Here is a 21,244-nt window from a genome sequence, read left to right as displayed (position 1 = left end):
TTATGTTAAAATGCGGGATATCCCATGTGCAGAGACGACTACGACTAAAATTATGTATAAAATGACTGAGTTACGTGACTCCATAAAATACAAATACCCCCTAAGCACATTCCTTTTTTAAGTACTGAAAAAGTAACATGTTACTGTTACATGGCACATATTATTATGAATATTAATAAATGACACGTTTAAAGTACGTGACAGTGCCGCCTATTCATTAACACCTGAATAATGACTTGTATAGCCACTGAAATGAAACCACGCAAAGAAAATCAAAATATAAAAAAAATATTATTTGGACTCAAACTAATTCCAGTACTAACCTTATTTTCGTCACAGAACAAATGACCATAATCATAATGGCACTGCAATAGTTTGACAGCTAGAGGGAGTCATGTCAACTCAAAACAGTCATCAACACAGAGCATTTTCATTAGTTTTAATTTATGAACATGAAATGAATAATGCAAACAGAAACTGACACTGAGGTGTCATAAATTGTACTGTAATAAAACCTAAATACAGAACGTCAGTGTAAACCACAAAATAACTGCCTGCATTACACATATATATATATATATATATATATGCACGCTACTCTTAAAGTCAACCTGAAATTTATTTAGATATATTTTTGGGCAAAGGAATACATGTAATATTAAAAAAAAATAGATTTTTATAAAAACATACCACGGACATCCATGGTAATACAATGTTTTTGCTTTTTAAACACTTACATATAGTACCATGATATCATGAAGTCCCTAATACCATCTGATACTGGGACCATCCATAGTGCTTTATTGTGAGTATAGTAACCTGATGAAGAATGAACACTAAGCATGGCATAAGCAGAAAGATCCTGAAATGAAACCACAAGCTTTAGAAAGAGACACAGAGAGAAGTGTAAAAATACAATTTAATAGAAAAAAAAATAAAAATAAGATTGTCTGATTTAAATACCCTGCCTTCTCTTTTTGTCTATTATTATATGCTTTATGTCTGCTTATCCATTCGTTTTCATACACCGGAGGGCAGACAACTCACATTTACAACCACTAAAAAAAACCACCACAATCCAACTCCACACAAACTTCAAACATCATGTAATTTAGGAAGCAATACCCCGAGATCTAATATAAATCGCACTATATATTCAGAAATTCGACTGCATAGAATTGCAAAGCTAGCCTCAGCAATTAAGCCCATTAGTAATAACTGAGCAAAAAGTTATTGTTATACACATACATTTTATATTCATACACATTAAAAAAAAGAAATGGGAAAAAAAGAAAAGCAACTTATGTGAAGTAACAGAAAACTTTAAATGTTAATACACTTAAACGTAATTCGAAAAAAAAATTAAATAAAAAGGTATTGCTTTGGTTTGTGATTTTGTTGAAGTCTTCTCGTTGGGTTTGCCAACTCGAAGCCGGCCGCGGCATCAGCTACTTCCGCCAGATGGCGCCGCTGAGACGCGCAGCGAGCTCGAGTCCCTTTAGTGTCGCTCGATCAGACCGTTCCTCCGCGAGCCGCCGATCAGAATCCGAACGCGTCCTCGGCGTCGGCCGCCTCAGCATCGGCTTTATCCCAGTTGCTAGGCGACAAGCACTCTTCAGGGTTGTAGTCCTGAGGGTTTACCCCAATGTCCAGCATCTGGGGGTTAGTGCGAGACTCAGCGAGTCTTGGGAGAAACACACACACACAGAGAACGAGTTAAACCGAAAAACACGGGACAGCAAGCATCTTCACAACATCAGCAGCGGTTCAGATCATAGAGAGCAGGGAATACTGTACATAAGTAAAACACCAGAAACAACAATTTAAATATGCGTATTTATCATCTCGCTGATCTGGAGCTCTTCGTTACATTTTAAAGACATGATAAAATATTATATTATATTATAATATATGCATATTTTATATATACATAGCCTACATATAAATAAATAAAAAGTAAAATAGGCCTATATTAAATTATATATAAAAACGTATTTATACATTCAATTTAATGTTTATATACACACTTAAAATAATTTTCAAAATCTTAAAATAATTTCAGATATAATATATATAATATAAAAATAAAATATATATATATATATATGAATATATAATATATATATATATATATATACACACATATCTATCCCATCCATCCAGCCATATATATATATATATATATATATATATATATATATATATATATATATATATATATATGAGAAAATCTGAATTAATAAAATAGCATATGAATAATAGTAAAAGAATATACAGAATGCTTTATATGTAGGATTGGGAATCACAAAGAGGTTATTTTTGTTATTTTTATTATTATTAAATTTAATATGATGAGAAATGAAGGCTGGACAGTGTGAAATAATACAAAGAAAAGAAAGAATTACACACAGAGTGATCAGTCTGATTTGTGAACTGATGTCTTTTTAATGAATCCTTCTAAAAGAATCAAACATCATTGATGTTTTGAGTCATCAGTTTAAATTAGTCTAACTTGTGGTTAAAGATTCACAAATTCACAACAGAGTTCTGCTAGTTCTTCAATATTTATTCTTTTAGAACAGCAGCTTCCTCTCAATGTCCTCGTATTAAAAACGTTTACTGAATCATAAAGTGGAACTGGAGTCGTTACATTCCTCATGATTCCCATTCCTAGACAGAAGACTATGAGCTGCACAAAATATGCACGAACCAGTGAGTAGTGCTCTATATTCAGTGACACAGCTCTAAAAATGCTGTGGGAAAATTACAAAAAACAGGAACATCTCTGGGAATATCACTACAGTAACACTGCCACACAGCCTCAATGCACTTTAGCCACGGTAGACGCCATATGTTTCTGAAAAAGAACTGTAAAAAAATAAAAATAATAATAATAATAAAAATTTTTTCAAAACCTCAAACTTTTAAAAGATAGTGTAAGTTGTGTTCCACTGATAAATAACAAAATGAAGGTGATAAATAATGTCATTAAGTTGATGACAGCCATAGACTTCCATAATATTTTTTCTACAGTATGGAAGTCAATGGCTACTGTTAAGTGTTTTGTGAACATTCTTCAAAATATCTTCTTTTGTGCTCAACATAAGAAAGAAACTTATACAGGTTTGGTACAACTTGTTACACTACAACTAAAAACAAGATAACAGCGTCTACCCAGAATAAGGTTCATAGTAACGGACTTTGTGGCAGGAAACCGACAACTGATCACAAGATAAACCGGGAAAATATGAAGATGAATCCAAGTGATGTTTCTACAACTCTGGGCAAAGAACCCTGCCATGAAGTCCTCAAAATCCTATGGAACAGGTGTGAGAAGCGGACAGGGTTTTGAGCCGTGAGGAGGAGCATGCGTGACCTGCTACAGATGGAGAACTGGACTACAGTCGTAGATGATCATGGTGTTGTGACGGAGTGAATTATGACGGATGAGGACTATAGCACAGGCACATGTCACTACAGCTCAGGTGAACGACATCTTTACCTGTGTTGGACTCAAAACTATCCAGACTGCGGCTGAAGGAAGTAAACAATATCAGCATGAGAAAACAGAAGCAGCAAACGGCAACAGTGACTCAGTTTAAGCTGCATCTTTAGTCAGCACGTCTTGGTTTGCTGTTGCTATAATAGAACTTCCACATTGAGATATTTTTATCAGCTATTTTAAAATGTCCTGATGGGGTTTATTGAGCTGCCAGTGAAGTCAAAGGTTACCGCTGGGCTAATGTTGAGGAAATGAGGTCAGAGTTACAGCTAACTAAAGTTAACCTCTTGCCTGTAAAGACTAAACCACTGCAAGATCCATTTCTTTGTAAGACTAAAGGCATTACATTTACATTTAGTCATTTAGCAGACGCCTTTATCCAAAGCGACTTACAAATGAGGACAATGGAAGCAATCAAAATCAACAAAAGAGCAATGATATACAAATAAAGCATTAAGAATTATTATTGTTGTTTGCTAAGGTAAGCATGACTACTACACACTTGAAAGATTAGAATAAATTCCTAAGTATTAAACTTTGACAAATTTAAACAACCAGTGTTGTTAATGGTAAAATAAAATAAAATAAAATAAAATAAAAAATATAATATAAAAAATAAAATAAAATAAAATAAATATTAGATGAAAAACCTCAACTTAAATGAAAACGAGAGATGTTGGCTTAGCAACTAATTAAATAAATTTTAGTTCATTTAAAAAATGGTGTAAGATTTATATAGGACAATTTTTCTCAAGCAAATTTTTGCAGTGATGAAGTATTAAAATTACTAAAAAAAATACTACAAAAATAATATTAAAATAACACTGCATATAAGTTAAACGCTTGTGCTATGAACACACAGTAAATGACACTTACTTACAATGCAAAAAAAAAAAAAGGTAAGAGCAGCAGGATACAGTATGTTTTCTTTTTTGAATACATATAGTAACTAAATAATACCATAAGCACTATATACTCTGAAAATAATGTACAATTTAAAGGATCTTTTTTTTATATATTGAGTCAAGAGGTCAATCTGACAGTTAGATCTTTTACTGGATAAACTTGAAGTTTGGTGCAACCAGCCATTTCATTTTATTTGTGAATCCTTCTCACAATAATGTACAGAAATGACCATAATATCTCTCAACCCACTGTGTTTTTGAGGATACACCATCTCAAATGCTAAACCGCTTCAGTTTGCGATGGAAAGCCCTTCAATGGTCTTTAATCAGAGATTTAGTCAATCCCAATTCATCCTTGATTGGAAAAAGTTCTTGCATGTCAGAGATCTAGAGCGTCTCTCCTCACACTTACAAAGTGAAAGCATGTTAAATGGAGATTAACAAAGTACTGCGTTTGATTAAAAGCCAACGCTTTTAATTACTGCACACGACAAATAATCAGTGTGAAGCGGAGATGGACTGAACCCCCGCTGCTGTAAAACAGCTCATCTCATGTCTGCTAATCTCTCGGGAACGGCACTCCGTGTGTCTGGATGAATAATGACCATCATCACAAATCTTTAAACAGCTGTTGTTTGGTTTGCAGAATAAAACGGCTGTTAATTAGTGCCATTACCATGCCATAGTATGCAAATAATAGTCATTTAAAACATGACCTAATCATTTGGCATCACAATTATTTGATTTCTGGGTGTATAGGCAAGCAGGGACGTGCATATTATCCCAATAAAAATATTCTCTTAAAGAGCTCGAATTATGAGGGGTCCAACTTTCCTTAATATTTTTAAATTAATGCTAAAGTGTGTAATTTTTAAATGTTAAAATATATTGTCTTGTCTGTCTTAATGTGTAGAGACAAACGACTTGTATTCTATGGTGTTATCAAAGCATATGTCAATTTCAATGGTCCATAAAATATTATTGGTATACTGAAAATTGTTCAAACTTTGAGTGTTGTTAGAGGCCTAGACTGTATATCATTTGAAATTATCATATTTAATGCACCCTTAAAACATAGCTGAGGAAGTCCACCCTGAACTGGGCAGAAAGTGCAATATGACGTCTCATTCTATATTGTGCTATATGTAAAATTCAATGGTCCATAAAAAAGTTTGTTAAAGTAAAAAAAAAATTTTTAAACTTTGGATATTGTCCGCGCATAAGACTATTTATCAAGACTCATTATCAGAGCTAATGCAGCCTTGAAAGTAGCAGAGAAACACCGCTACAAATTTGGCAGGGGGTGTAATATGACGGCTCATTCTGTACTGTCTCATATGTTACATTCAAGAATTCATAAAAAAAAAAAAAGTTTAAAATAAAAATAAAAATTTGGATTTCTTAACAGTCTGAGACTGTTTTTCACTGTTAACTGACGAATTTCATGCAACACTGAAGATGGCTGAGAAATGCCTCCCGAATTGGGCAGAGGGTGCAATATAATATCTCATTCTGCATTATCCCAATGTGAAGTTCAAGGGTTCATAAATAAAGACTGATACAGTAAAAATGTTCTAAATTTGGAATTAGTTTGAGCCTTGGGTTATTTATCACACCACATTGTCAGATCTAATGCAGTCTTGAAAGCGTCAGTGAAACACTGTTACAAATCAGGCAGAGGGTGCAGTATGATGGCTCATTCTGTATTGTGCCATATGTAAAGTTTAAGGGTCCATAAAAAAAAAGACTGATACTGTAAAAATGTTCTAAATTCAGATTTCATTACAGTCTTAGACTGTCTTTCAATATTAATTGTCAAATTTGATGAAGCTGTGAATACGGCTGAGGAAGGCCTCCCCGTATTGGGCAGAAGGTGTAAAACAGTATCTCATTCTGCATTATCCCTGGCAAGGTTAGGTGTCTATAAATAAACATTGGTAAATTAAAAATAAATAAATAAATAAAATAAATCACTATTTGGATTGCATTACAGTCATAGACTGTTTATCATTCTTAATTCTCGAATTTGTTGCAACCTTGAATGGCAGAGGGTGCAATATTGTATCTCATTCTGCTTTATCTTACATCAAGGTCAAGGGTCCAGAAAGAAAGATTGAAACAACATGTTGCAAATAACCTCAGCAAAGTGCTGTTGTTAATTTCTCCCCAAAAATTCTGAAACTCGAGCCTTTAAATGTGGCATTTTAGTTTTCAAGAGCAGAACTTTGGCAGCATTCAGACACCAACCAGTGAAAGCCTGTCAGGAAACAGTTTGACTTTGTTACACAGTTTCAACAGTTTGAAATTGTACCACAGATTTCTCTGTCTGCTCCAGAGGTCTTTTTCTTTTCTATGAAACAGAAACTGTGAGTGGGGTGCAAAAATAGACAGAATTATGTAATTATATGAGACCAACCAAAGAGTTTATTCTAAGAGCCGAATATGTCCATCACAAATACCGCTGTGGTCACATAATGGAGCGCCAGGAATAGTCGTGCCCTATACTCCACATCTGCGCTGAAGTTATAGCATGACCTGTTAAAGTTCACTGCGCAGGGTGTTATAGTGCAAAAGGGCCAGATATAACTCCAAATATAATTTTACTAACCTTGAGAAAGCCTCATCTACACCATCCTCAAGTTCCTGCAAAAGACACCGCAGAGATTACAGTAAGTTAAAATAAGCATCTTCATTTGGAGTCCATAGGCTTCTCAGCAGTAACTAATGTGCTTTTAAACTCTTATTTAAAAGTTACATTTTAATATAAAATAATTAAAAAATACAAATGTAAAACACTGCATGTAGACTGAGTTAAATAAACATTGCTGTCATTTTAATAATTAAAATAACAATAAGAATAGTGAGTCTTCCTCAGTTTCCTCAGAATTGCTGACATAAACAGCATTACTGAAAAATTCTTTTAATTAACTCCGATTAGTATTAAAGGGATACTCCAACCCAAAATGAAAATTTTGTCATTAATCACTTACCCCCATGTCGTTCCAAACCCGTAAAAGCACTGTCCGTCTTCGGAACACAATTAAAATTATTTTGGATGCGCTGTTTCTACGTGTATTTAGCTTTGATTTAAGATGTAATAATGACAGAAATAATGACTTTGTTCAACAATTCCTTTGTCAGCACGGTCTCCTCTGTGTCTCTCCATATTATGCTGCATATGCTCTTCTGTATCATCCGCGCCACAAGGATGCGCTGTTTTCTTTCAAATCAAAGCTAAATACACGTAGAAACAGCGCATCCTTGTGGCGCGGATGATACAGAAGAGCATATGCAGCATACGGTGATATGGAGAGACACAGAGGAGACCGCTGACAAAGGAATTGTTGAACAAAGTCATTATTTTTGTTATCTTTGCTTACAAAAAGTGTTTCCGTCGCTTCATATAACCCAGATTGCACTTCTGATGGCAGATGGAGTATTCTGACGTCGACTTTCATTACTTTTATGGATCTTCACACTGTTATTTACTTGGCAGTCTATGGGACAGTCACAGGCCTCCCGGTTTTCATCCAAAATATCTTAAATTGTGTTCCGAAGATGAACCAAGCTTTTACGCGTTTGGAACGACATGGGGGTAAGTGATTAATGACAAAATTTTCATTTTGGGGTGGAGTATCCCTTTAAGTAATTATTCAGATCAACTGGTGACTTGACTTTAGATATTTTAGAACATGTCTAAAGCATTCGTGTGTGTGTGTGTGTGTGTGTGTGTGTTCTTACCCAGACAGTGTTGTTGTTCTCTGTGCTGACGTTCTGTGCTGGGTGTGTGGCGTCTTGTCCTGAGTGATCTTTTACTCCAGTTTCGAGGTCCAGTAGATCCCCAGTGGCCACCTCTACGCACACAAATTTAAATAAATAAATACAAATAAATAAATAAAATAAGTATGAATATATAATTAAATTAATATATGAATAATTAAAATACATTAATAAATAATAAAGTAATTAAATACATAATAATATGTAAGAAAATAAGTAAAAAATAAAATGCAAAAAATAAAAGCAAAAATTAGAATATTTTTAAATAAATGAAACATTAAATAAATAAATGCAAAAATGTAAAAAAAAAATAAACAAACACACAAATGAATAAATCAATTCACCAACTATGATCAAAAGCAGGTGTCATGTTCTTTATCTAAATTCTATTTTCCGTCTTTTAATGTTAAGTGGAAAAAAGGTGTGATTTTATTTGAAAGTCTATAAAATAGCTAGTTCTGATTCCCAACTCTGATTGGATGAGCCACGTTTTAAGATGTTGACAAATTACTCTGTTTCTTGGAAACCATCACCAGCAGTTAGGCTAATGAACTATATAACATGCAGATTTACTTATAAATTTACATTACAGGTTCAGGCCTCCTGGATCAACATGAGTCGATCACAGACACATAAATCAACCTTAAACAAAATATTTGCACATCTCCACACCTGCAGTGATCATACAGATCTGTGCATGTAGGGAATGAATCAACATCAAGCCGCGACATGCTCACAGACTCCAGTCAAACAAAAGCACCATCACATCTTTCTCTGATCCTGAGCCGTTAAACCTGTCCATCTCTGTCCTGGACTCATATTTCACGAGCCGAGATCAGCCGCTAAAAAGACTCATGTTTCTGATATCTGATGGGATTTAGGAACACACAGAGCTTTATTCATGCACACACACGTCTGACTCATGGCACACGGATCACTGGTCCTCAAGGGTTCATTCGTTCACTAAACTCCGCCGTCCAGGTTTATTTCTGTAACCTGAGATTCATCCAGGGCACACTTACAAAAAAGTAGCATGGTCCAGTGATGGTATCAGATGATCTTTAAGTGGTACTGTAAGGCACTTTGAAGCATACCACGGTATTATCATTGCCATTGCTGGATGGGTCAAAGAAGATTAGGCGAGATTGTGACCAAAAAAACCCATGCAAACTTAATTAATGCCTGGAAGCAACAAAGAATCTTAAAACTGACATAAATGTATTGTGTTTTTCGTATCTCATCAATACACTTCTCAGTCAAAAGTTCGGGTCAGCAAGATTTTTTTTTCTCTCTTATGTGCACCAAAGCTGCATTTATTGATCAAAAATGCAGTAGAAATTGTGAGTAGAAATTCTGATATATTATTAAGATTTAAAATAACTGTCTTATATTTGAATACATATTAAAATGTAATTTATGTCTGTGATGCAAAGCTGCATTTTCAGCATCATTACTTCAGTCTTGAGTTTTACATGATCATCAGAAATCATTCTAATATTCTGATCTGCTGCTCAAGAAACATGCATGATTGTTATCAATGTTGAAAACAGCTGTGCTGCTTCATATTTTTGTGAAAACCATATTTTTGATTAACACACAACCACTTCCAATAAGAACAAGTTTGATATTTAATATACACTTGTGTGGAGTGGGATGTTGTGTGTGTGTGTGTGTGTGTGTGTGTGTGTGTGTGTGTGTGTGTGTGTGTGTGTGTGTGTGTGTGTGTGTGTGTGTGTGTGTGTGTGTGTGTGGTCCAGGTCAAACCTACTTTGAGGAAACCAAATGTCCGCACAAGGATTGTAATAGCTGAAATTTTCTGACCTTGTGTAAACATTTTAGGCCCCCATGAGGAAAGCAGCTCATAAATCATCATGCAGAAAGTCTTCTGTGATGGCTAGGTTTAGGATCGAACATATTGTACAGTATAAAAGTCATTATGTCTACAGAAAGTCCCGACAAAGCTTAAAAACGTGTGTTCACCTCCTCCTTTGGTGCTGCCCAGACTGGCTGAACTCTCAGACTGAGAGCTGCTGGCCGCCTCTCCATCAGATCCACACTTCACCTGCTTCTCTTTCTCTGAAAACAAAGGTTTAAAAGCAGAAATATAAAGCTTCTATTGTTGTTAGCATGCTTACATTAAACAGTCACTAAAAAGTGCTTTATTTGAGCTGTGAAGTCTAATAATTCCTTCATCATTCTTTTTGAGGTGGAAATACTTTTATTTGAAAGTGTATTATTTATTTATTTATTTATTGAGCAAAATAATCATGATTACCACTTTAATCATAAAAACTCACAAATCAAATTAATTGTTTTATGTACTTTTTTCAACATTTTAGGTTAAAATATACATGGATGTAAAAAAAAATCACTTTTTAAAAATAGTTTTATAACTTTTTACTCGACAATTATACACGTATATAAAACAAACAAGAGAAAAAAATGTCATTTTCATCATCTTTGACATCCTTATTGGCCACTGACCTCTAAACAAATATTATATATTATCACCACATCATATTCATCTCAAAACTTTAATACATATTCTTTTATATATATTCATATTTATAAATATGAATTCATTAATGTTTTTATAAAGATTGAGGGCAGTGAGTATAAATGTGCACCAGGGCAAAGAGAAACCAGCCTTAAATGTAGATTTGAATATTTAACACATTTAAAACAGTGCCGTGGCCTTGATCTCTGCCTGAATTAATAAAAATGGAAATGAAACACCCTAAAACATTATCAAAGCCCTGGACGCACAAACAGCCTCCTTCATGAGGAAGTGTATATATACCGCACTCACATACTGTGTAGTGCTCTATGACTAAAGAGGGAAGTTAGGAGGGTGTGAAGTGCTCAGATCTGGTTCCTGCAAGATCATAATGGTGTTTCTGGTTTTTCTCTTTGAGGTTACCACAGTGATAAACCATTACAATAAATGTGTTTAAAGAAACAGTTCTCACAAAAATTATAATTTGATAAATATTTACACAATTTATTTCTTCATGGGAACAGATTTGGAAATATTTAGCATTCCATCCCTTGCTCACCAATGGATCGTCTGCAGTGAAAGGGTGCCGTCAGAATGAGAGTCCAAACAGCTGATAAAAACATCACGATAATCCACAAGTAATTGACACATGCCTCCAGTGCATCAGTTAATGTCTAGTGAAGTGAAAAGCTGTTTTTGTAAGAAACATTTTTGTTCATTCTTGGGTGAACTATTTCTTTATTTCACGATGGAAATGTCATTTGTTTATATATTAGACCCTGCAGTAAAACACAATGAAATGGAGAAAAGAGTCTGAGTTCTTCCAGATGATCAGTTCCTGCAGGAACTGCCAGGTGCAGAGAGATGAAATGAGTAAATCTCTACAGGCCTCAGGACACACACACACACACACACAGGCATGTTGGCACACACACACACACAAAAACACACACACACACACACACAGGCATGTTCAAACATGCAGTAAATTACATGTATGTTCTGCTGATCTAAATGACTGGAGCTGCTCTACTTTCTCTGCACTAAAACCTCTTTCTTGTCCTCTACCCCTTTATGAAATAAAGAAAATATATAGTCCCTTAAAAATTCATAGGTCTACAAGACAATGCCTTCTTTAAAGACATAAATACACAGTGACAGGCTTGGGCAATATATATATATTTTAAATTCCAAAAGTCCAAAAAAATACTTGGTCTAAAACCACTTTAAAAGAGTGTTTTTTGTTGTTGTTCAAAATTTATAATACAACATATTAAAAATCTAGTCCAAAACTAACAAAGGTGCATTTTCCAAATTAATCAAATAAAATTATATAATATAAATACAATAAATTTATAATCAAAAAAAAATCAAATATATAAACAATAATAAATCAATACAGAAACAATACTAAATCATTTTAAAATGCTTTTTTTTTTTTTACTTGACATATGTGACATATGTGACAATAATGACATAATTGACTTTTTTCAATGTATATTGTGGGTTAAATATATATATGAATGCAAATGGTCCACGGTTATTATAGTTAATTTTTTTTTTACTTGATATAAACTGATATAAACAAACTTAGCCATAAAAAAACTAAACTTACTTTATTTCAGTTAGTTGCACTGATTCTTATTTTTATTTAGTTTTATTTAGTTAACCCTCATTTTTATGTACAAAAACTAATATTTAATTAACAAAAAGTACTTAGACATACTGCAAAACTAATTAAAAAATTAAATAGAGTAAGTTTGGGGCGGGGCTACTAGTATAAACGACCAATTGCAAAATTGGTCCAGAAATGACCAATTGCAAGAAGCATTTGAGAAACCTGTTTGAAAACAATCACATACTCCAGCTTTAAGTAGGACACGCGTGAATTTGTGCTTCACAGCCCATAACAAAGACAGCAAGAATCAGAAAGAAAGATAAACAAGAGATACCTTCTTTAGCAGCCTGCCAAAACTCAAACGCCACACGGAAAGCCTGAGCCACCGTTAACGTCACCGCCTGAGCCTGAGACAGATGGGGAAAAGGGAAGAGAGGTGTCAACGCCACATTTCTTGTCATGGATAGAAAGACAGTGCATTGCTTTCTGTCTCTCTCAGAGGAAGTGTGGTCTTAACGTATAACGCTTTTTATAGACTGAAGGAAACACAGGGAGTGTCTCATATGAACACACACTCACCACTTTCCTCTTGGTGCAGAGGTACGCGTGACACTCCAGCGTTTCGTTGCGCTGACTCTGAGCGATGTAGGCAAACACTTTATCATGCATCTTATCAGCCGTGCAGTATGATATCCTACAGACAACAAACAACATATGAGCAAAGTCAATCTAAAGAATACAACCTATGTAAAGGTACAGTAAATAGCTCCTGTATAATATACTTTCTTAGACTACCATTCAAAAGAGTCGATACAATTTTTTAAAAAGAAATGAACACTTTTATTCCACAAAGATGTATTAAACAGCTAAAAACAATTGATAATGCTACAAAAGACCATATTTCAAATAAATGCTGCTCTTTGGGACTTATTCATCTAAGCAACCTGGAAATAAAATGTACCATGGTTTCCACAAACACATTTATAAAAAAAAAAAAAAAAAAAAAATTAAAATTAAAATTAAAAAATGCCATCCCAAAACTTTCTGAACGTTTGAACCTTTTTAGGATACATAAGTTGTTTCAAATATTTGAGACCACTAGTAAAGATGCAGTTTTTAATTACAAATGTTATTAGCATATTGAGTTTTTTTTTATTTTTAATGACAGCAGCACATGATCATAACCTGCTGATCATGTTCTCCACCATGATCTAAGATGTTTTAACCTTGAGCTTCATCAGAAGCATGAGCTGTAAATAAAATAGTTCACAAGATCAATAACACATATTACCTTTCATTTGGTCAATGATCTAAATCCTAAAACTCTCTGTTTATCTCCTCCAGTTTAAATGAATCTAGGGGAAATCATTCCAGATGGTCTCAGATTGGTCTCTATCCAGCAAAACACACCCACTGTCCATTATCCACCACTAAATGACTTGCACAGACACTTGTATATAGCAGACCATCACGTCACCTCCTCTGAGACTTAAAAACGTGTACAAGCAGTGCTGAGCTCTCAATGTTCAACACTCCATCAGCACTTTGACAGAAAGCTGACCCACCAAACCATAACACACACCCACACACACAGGATAGTTGGTCTGATACTGCATCGTCTCTGGTTTCCTGTTGACATCTCTTTGTAATGTGCAGTAAACTCATGAACTCCTCCAGTGCTGATTTCTCCCCTCGGCCCTGAGTGACAGCTGGCTCAGCCTGTCACAGGGCGGCCCCACAGCAGCAGGGGCGGGACTAATGATGGACGACTGCCATCTGTCCTTTTTCACATTTCAAATTTCACACACATACTGTACTTACAGACACTTACAAAACCTTTCTCTGTCTCACACATAAATATATATATACTGTGAAATAATACTGCAATTTAAAATAACTCTTTTATATTTGAATATATGGTAAAGTGTAATTATGTCATTTATTTCTGAGATGCAAAACTGAATTTTAATATACTTATTTGCTGTGCAAGAAATATTTCTTTGTATTATCAATGTAGAAAACTGGTGCTGTGTGTGTGTGTGTGTGTGTGTGTGTGTGTGTGTGTGTGTGTGTGTGTGTGTGTGTGTGTGTGTGTGTGACGATAATTAAATATACTATAGTATTAGTGCTGTCAAACGATTAATCGTGATTAATCATATCCGAAATAAACAATTTTGTTTACATAATATATGTATGTGTACTGTGCATATTTATTATGTATACTGTATATAAATACACACACATTCAGTAATTATTTTGAAAATATTTACATGTATATACATTCATATATTTATATTTTTATATTTTATATTAACACAATGCATAACATATTTTTCTTAAATGTATACATGCATGTTTCTTGTATTTATATATATACATAATAAATATACACAGTATACAGCACATATATTATGTAAACAAAAAACTTTTACTTTTGAATTTATATATATATGTTGATATATAAATATAAATATATATATTATATAACTATATTATAAATATAGATATATATATATCTAATATATATAACAGCTCCTTTGAATCTCATTCAGTTACTATTACCTGCCTTCTTAAAATCCATTTTGTAGTTGTTTATCAACCCCCAGGACCACTAGGTAACTTCTTGGATGAATTAGATGTGCTGCTCTCAACCTTTCCTGAGGATGTTACTCCCCTAGTTATTCTTGGAGACTTCAGTATCCACCTAGATAAACCTCTGTCTGCAGACTTCCACACTCTGCTTGCCTCTTTTGATCTCAACCGAGCGTCAACTACTGCTACTCACAAATCAGGCAACCAACTGGACCTTATTTACACACGAAACTGCTCCACTGATCATGTACTGGTTACTTCACTGCACACCTCGGATCACTTCCTCCTCACTCTTAACCTCAACATGGTTCCTAACACAACACATACCCCTTCACATAACCTACGCTCACTCTCACCCTCCCGGCTATCTGCTATGGTTTCATCTTTGCTTCCTTCCCCTAAACTAAATCTTTTGATGCTAACAGTGCTACTGACACTTTCTGCTCCACTCTTACATCTTGTTTAGACACTGTTTGCCCCTTGTCTTCCAGGCCAGCTCGTACCACCCCTTCTGCCCCTTGGTTATCTGATGTTCTCCGCGAACATTATTCTAAGCTTAGAGCTGCTGAAAGGGTGTGGCGCAAATCCAAAAATCCTACTGTCCTTAATGTGTATCAGTCACTCCTCTCTTCCTTCTCTGCTTATATCTCCACTGCTAAAAGGACATACTACCATAACAAAATTAACAATTCGTCTAACTCTCGCATGCTTTTTAAAACATTTTCCTCGCTCCTTTTGTCCTCCTCTTCCCCTCCTGCATCAACTCTAAAAGCTGATGACTTTGCCATGTTTTTCATTAATACAATTAAAAACATCAGTGCACAATTTTCCACACCACAATCCGTCAAGCACATCTTACCAGCAAACATACACTCTTTCACATCCTTCTCTTCACTCTCTGAGGCAGAAGTCTCCAAATTCATCCTTTCTAATCATCCTATTACTTGTCTGCTTGATCTTATTCCATCTTATCTCCTTCAAGCCATTTCTCCTGCAGTTGTACCTGCACTCACTCACATCATTAAAATATCCCTTCACACTGGTGTTTTCCCTTCATCATTTAGACAGGCTCGTATAACTCCACTACTTAAGAAACTCACCCTTAACTCATCTATTTTAGATAACTACAGACCAGTTTCCCTTCTTCCTTTCATTGCAAAATCACTTGAACAAGCTGTGTTGAACCAAGTCTCTGCCTTTCTCACACAGAACAACCTCCTTGACAGCAACAGTCTGGTTTCAAAAGTTGACATTCAACCAAGACTGCCTTGCTCTCAGTTGTTGAAGCCGTAAGACTGGCAAGAGCGGATTCCAAATCTTCAATACTTAACTTGCTGGATCTCTCTGCGGCTTTTGACACTGTTAACCACCAGATCCTCCTGTCAACCCTACTGGCAAAGGGCATCTCAGGACAGTTCACTCCAGTGGTTTGAGTCTTATCTATCAGAAAGTATCTTGTCCTTCAAAGTATCTTGGAGTGGTGAAGTGTCCAAGTCGCAACATCTAACTACCGGGGTGCCTCAGGGCTCAGTTCTTGGACCACTTCTCTTCTCTGTCTACATGGCATCATGAGGTTCTTTCATTCAGAAACATGGCTTTTCTTATCACTGCTGTGCTGATGACACTCGACTCTACCTCTCATTCCATCCTGATGATCCGATGATAGCTGCTCGCATCTCAGCTTGTCTAAAAGACATTTGTTGCTGGATGAAGGACCATCACCTTCAACTCAACCTTGCCAAGACAAAACTGCTTGTGGTTCCATCAAACCCATCCAGTTAGGCATATCAACCATAACTCCTTCATAACACTCTTGTTCAAGCTCTTGTTCTGTCCAGGCTGGACTATTGCAATGCTCTCTTGGCAGGTCTTCCAGCCAGTTCTATCAAACCTTTACAAAAAATCCAGAATGCGGCAGCAAGATTAATTTTTAATGAGCCGAAAAGAATGCATGTCACACCTCTGTTTATCAATTTGCATAAATAGCTACCAAATGGCTACTAATAGTTGCTCGCATCATATTCAAGGCATTGATGTTTACCTACAAAACCACCACTGGCTCTGCACCCCTTTACCTAAATTCATTATTTCAGACCTATGTGCCCTCTCGAAGCTTGCGTTCTGCAAGTGAACGTCACTTGATTGTGTCATCCCAAAGAGGCACAAAATCACTTTTATGGACTTTTAAATTAAATATTCCCTCCTGGTGGAATGACCTGCCCAACTCAATCCGAGCAGCTGAGTCCTTAGCCATCTTCAAGAATCGGCTAAAAAACATATCTCTTCCATCTTTATTTGACCCTCTAACTCTAGCACTCTCTATTCTAATTCTATTCTTTAAAAAAAAAAAACTAACACTAGCTTTCTAATCTATTTGTATTCTATCTGTTTTCTATTAATTTATTATACAATTAACAAAAGCAAAAAGACCTCTAACACTATCATAAAATATACTGCTAAATAACTAAATGTAAATGTATACACACACACACACACACACACACACACACACACAATTAATTTTTATTTTATTTAATTTTTTTTGCTGATATTTATAAATATATTTGTGGATCTGGGAAACCATTCAAAACTTAAATGTAATATTAAAAATATATATGTATATATTCAGTCATTTAGTAGATGCTTTCTATCCAAAGCGACTTACAAATGAGAACAATAGAAGCAAATCAAAACCAACAAAAGAATATATATTGAAATTTTCAGAAAATTGTAACATTAACATAGAATTTAACTTTAAATAAAAAACATGTCTTGCACTCATTACATTAGAATTTAAGAAACAATGTGCATATTTGTCATGAAAATAATGTCACAATGCAAACCATCTTAATGGATCTAAATGTAGGCTTCATTTTCTTTTCTTCATTTTCAGAACATAATTTTTGTTTTTAGGGTGAATTGAAACCTGGACATATTTTCATGAAAATTAGCCACATGATTGGAGTAGCGCTGGTGTAATTAGAGTGGAGAGAGCGGCTGGGCGACACCTCTCTCATGTTTATTCATTACACACACCACAGCCGGCATCTGAGCACACTGAGCGTGTGCGAGCTTCTAATAATAGCTGCGGTCCCAGGTGAGGGTCAGAGAGTGTCTGTCTGAGCCTCAGAGACACTAAAACAGATCGATAGAGGACCCTGACACAAACATCTCTCTCTTTCTGTCTGTATGAAAACACAGCAGTCTTGAGGTCACACTGCCCTAAATGATGGATGACAGGATTTCAGCAAGCAACAACAAATCCTTTCTTCTTTTATTGCAATAGAGAGATGGGGTAAACCATATATATGCAATTCTTTGAACATCATAAATATCACAATGATTTTGATCATTTAAAAAACCTTGGATAAAAGCACCTGCTAAATGACTAAATGTAAATGTAATGTGTGTGTGTGTGTGTGTATATTATATATACAGTCGTGGCCAAAAGTTTTGAGAATTACATAAATATTAGTTTTCAAAAAGTTTGCTGCTAAACTGCTTTTAGATCTTTGTTTCAGTTGTTTTCTGTGATGTACTGAAATTATAATGACCAAGCACTTCATACGTTTCAAAGGCTTTTATCGACAATTACATGACATTTATGCAAAGAGTCGGTATTTGCAGTGTTGGCCCTCTTTTTCAGGACCTCTGCAATTCGACTGGGCATGCTCTCAATCAACTTCTGGGCCAAATCCTGACTGATAGCAACCCATTCTTTCATAATAACTTCTTGGAGTTTTTCAGAATTAGTGGGTTTTGTGTTTGTCCACCGGCATCTTGAGGATTGACCACAAGTTCTCAATGGGATTAAGATCTGGGGAGTTTCCAGGCCATGGACCCAAAATTTCAACATTCTGGTCCCCGAGCCACTTAGTTATCACTTTTGCCTTATGGCACGGGTGCTCCATCGTGCTGGAAAATGCATTGTTCTTCACCAAACTGTTGTTGGGATTGTTGGAAGAAGTTGCTGTTGGAGGGTGTTTTGGTACCATTCTTTATTCATGCTGTGTTTTTGGGCAGAATTGTGAGTGAGCCCACTCCCTTGGATGAGAAGCAACCCCACACATGAATGGTGTCAGGATGCTTTACTGTTGGCATGACACAGGACTGATGGTAGCGCTCACCTTTTCTTCTCCGGCCAGATGCCCCAAACAATTGGAAAGGGGCTTCATCGGAGAATATGACTTTGCCCCAGTCCTCAGCAGTCCCATTCACTATACTTTCTGCAGAAGATCAATCTGTCCCTGATGTTTTTTTTGGAGAGAAGTGGCTTCTTTGCTGCCCTTCTTGACACCAGGCCATCTTCAAAAAGTCTTCGCCTCACTGTGCATGCAGATGCGCTCACACCTGCCTGCTGCCATTCCTGAGCAAGCTCTGCACTGGTGGCACTCCGATCCCGTGGCTGAATCCTCTTTAGGAGACGATCCTGGGCGATTGCTGGACTTTCTTGGACGCCCTGAAGCCTTCTTTGCCAGAATTGAACCTCTTTCCTTGAAGTTCTTGATGAACCTATAAATTGTTGATTTAGGTGCAATCTTAGTAGCCACAATATCCTTGCCTGTGAAGCCATTTTTAGGCAATGCAATGATGGCTGCACGCGTTTCTTTGCAGGTCACCATGGTTAACAATGGAAGAACAATGATTTCAAGCATCACCCTCCTTTTAACATGTCAAGTCTGCCATTCTAACCCAATCAGCCTGACATAATGATCTCCAGCCTTGTGCTCGTCAACATTCTCACCTGAGTTAACAAGATGAGTTACTGAAATGATCTCAGCAGGTCCTTTAATGACAGCAATGAAATGCAGTGGAAAGGTTTTTTTTTGGAATTAAAGTAAATTTTTCATGGCAAAAAAGGACTATGCAAATTCATCTGATCACTCTTCATAACATTCTGGAGTATATGCAAATTGCTATTATAAAAACTTAAGCAGCAACTTTTCCATTTTCCAATATTTATGTAATTCTCAAAACTTTTGGCCACGACGTGTGTATCTGTATATATATCTATATATATATATATATATATAATATAATATATAACCATTCTATGACATTGAAACCTGAAGCAGAATCTCCAATTAGGGGCCCTAGTTGTTAAGGGAACCATTATATGACATTTGAAACCTGAAGCAGAATCACTACATTCCTGACGATTTTCATCCCTAGAGACAGACAGCACAGACTCAGTGTCAGACAGGGCAACATGACAAACGGCCGCAGGTTACTCACCTGTATATGGACACATTCTCTATTAGCTGGTTTGATACACTGTCATAGAGAATAATCCCTCGAGGAGAAACCTTCAGCGTCACCTTCTGAAGCTTCTTCCCACCAGCTTTAGCCTGTGAAAAGAGAGACAGAAAACACAGCTTTATCAAGCAGCTGTCCTGCTGAACCTATCAAATGATTTTCATTTATCAGAGATTTTCCATTTTCCATCAGATTTTGGAAGTTTTAGAAATTAGTTTTTTGTATTTTCAGCATCTTGGACAATGAGCATATTATTGTTATTCTTTACTAAATATATTTAAAAAGCGTTCTTTAACTAAAATAAGGCTGATATAAAATAAAATATAAAACATTTAAAACAACTAAAACATTAGTTGTTTCCGAAATAAACAAACTAAAATAAAAAATGCTTAAGTAATAAAATTACTAAAACTCAAATAATAATTTAAAGCAAAATATAAATGTAACAAAAAATAATAAAAATTACAAAAGCACAATCTCAATTACTAAAAATTTTAATTAATATGAAAACTGAAAATGTCAAAAATAAAAGCCAATTAAAAAAAATGTATACATACTATAACAGTATATAGGTAATACTAAAATAAAACTGCATATAAGATGTTAAGTTTAAAAAAAAAAAAAGTTAACACAATTTACTATATTAACATGATAAAATTAAAGCCTTGATTATATAAAATATGGAATGCATTAAAAACAATCATATTTTAAATCTTTAATAACTAAAAAAAAAAAAAAAATTATTATTAAAAAAAAAAAAAAAAAAAAAATAAAAATCAAAATTCTCAACTAACACCTAAAGTTAATAAATAAAATCAGAAAGTCATACCCTGATAAGTCACAATTATTGATAACTGTACACTGAAGAACACAGCATCATTTATCCTTCACAATTTGGCTGCTAGGAGGCTTCGCTGTTGAAAGTCAAACTGCTAAACTAAAGGTAGCACTGTCATTTTTTTTCTAGTACATCATCTTCAGTAAGACAAACAATCAATCACATTATAGTAAAAAGTAAAGAGTTATCAAGTAGGAATATTCAACATCTAGTTTCGAGTGCACTGACTCACACACAGGCTTGCACAGTCCATTTG

At 35.1% G+C, this 21,244-nt stretch overlaps 1 protein-coding gene across 4 annotated transcripts in view; it reads right to left on the bottom strand.

Moving 5' to 3' along the window:
* Positions 1-900: 900 nt before the first annotated feature.
* The window catches only part of LOC109098248 (low density lipoprotein receptor adapter protein 1-B-like), a 44,508-nt gene continuing 24,164 nt past the window's right edge, over positions 901-21,244 (bottom strand). For 2 of the 4 annotated variants that reach the window (XM_042737504.1, XM_042737506.1), the window contains exons 3-9: positions 20,130-20,242; positions 12,882-12,996; positions 12,637-12,709; positions 10,168-10,263; positions 8,149-8,261; positions 7,016-7,050; positions 901-1,684 (exon numbers count right to left, since the gene is read on the bottom strand). In XM_042737504.1, the coding sequence (XP_042593438.1) occupies positions 1,540-1,684; positions 7,016-7,050; positions 8,149-8,261; positions 10,168-10,263; positions 12,637-12,709; positions 12,882-12,996; positions 20,130-20,242 (690 nt within the window). In that variant the 3' untranslated portion in view covers positions 901-1,539. Of the gene's footprint in view, positions 1,685-3,502; positions 3,535-4,418; positions 6,920-7,015; positions 7,051-8,148; positions 8,262-10,167; positions 10,264-12,636; positions 12,710-12,881; positions 12,997-20,129; positions 20,243-21,244 lie in introns of those variants that run through there. The other 2 variants (XM_042737505.1, XM_042737507.1) reach the window with 2 other exon arrangements.

The sequence above is a fragment of the Cyprinus carpio genome, chromosome B13 (assembly GCF_018340385.1).
Source record: "Cyprinus carpio isolate SPL01 chromosome B13, ASM1834038v1, whole genome shotgun sequence".
Lineage (NCBI taxonomy): Eukaryota > Metazoa > Chordata > Actinopteri > Cypriniformes > Cyprinidae > Cyprinus > Cyprinus carpio.
Note: the sequence above shows the minus strand (reverse complement) of the source record. Positions and strands in the feature narration are given on the sequence as shown.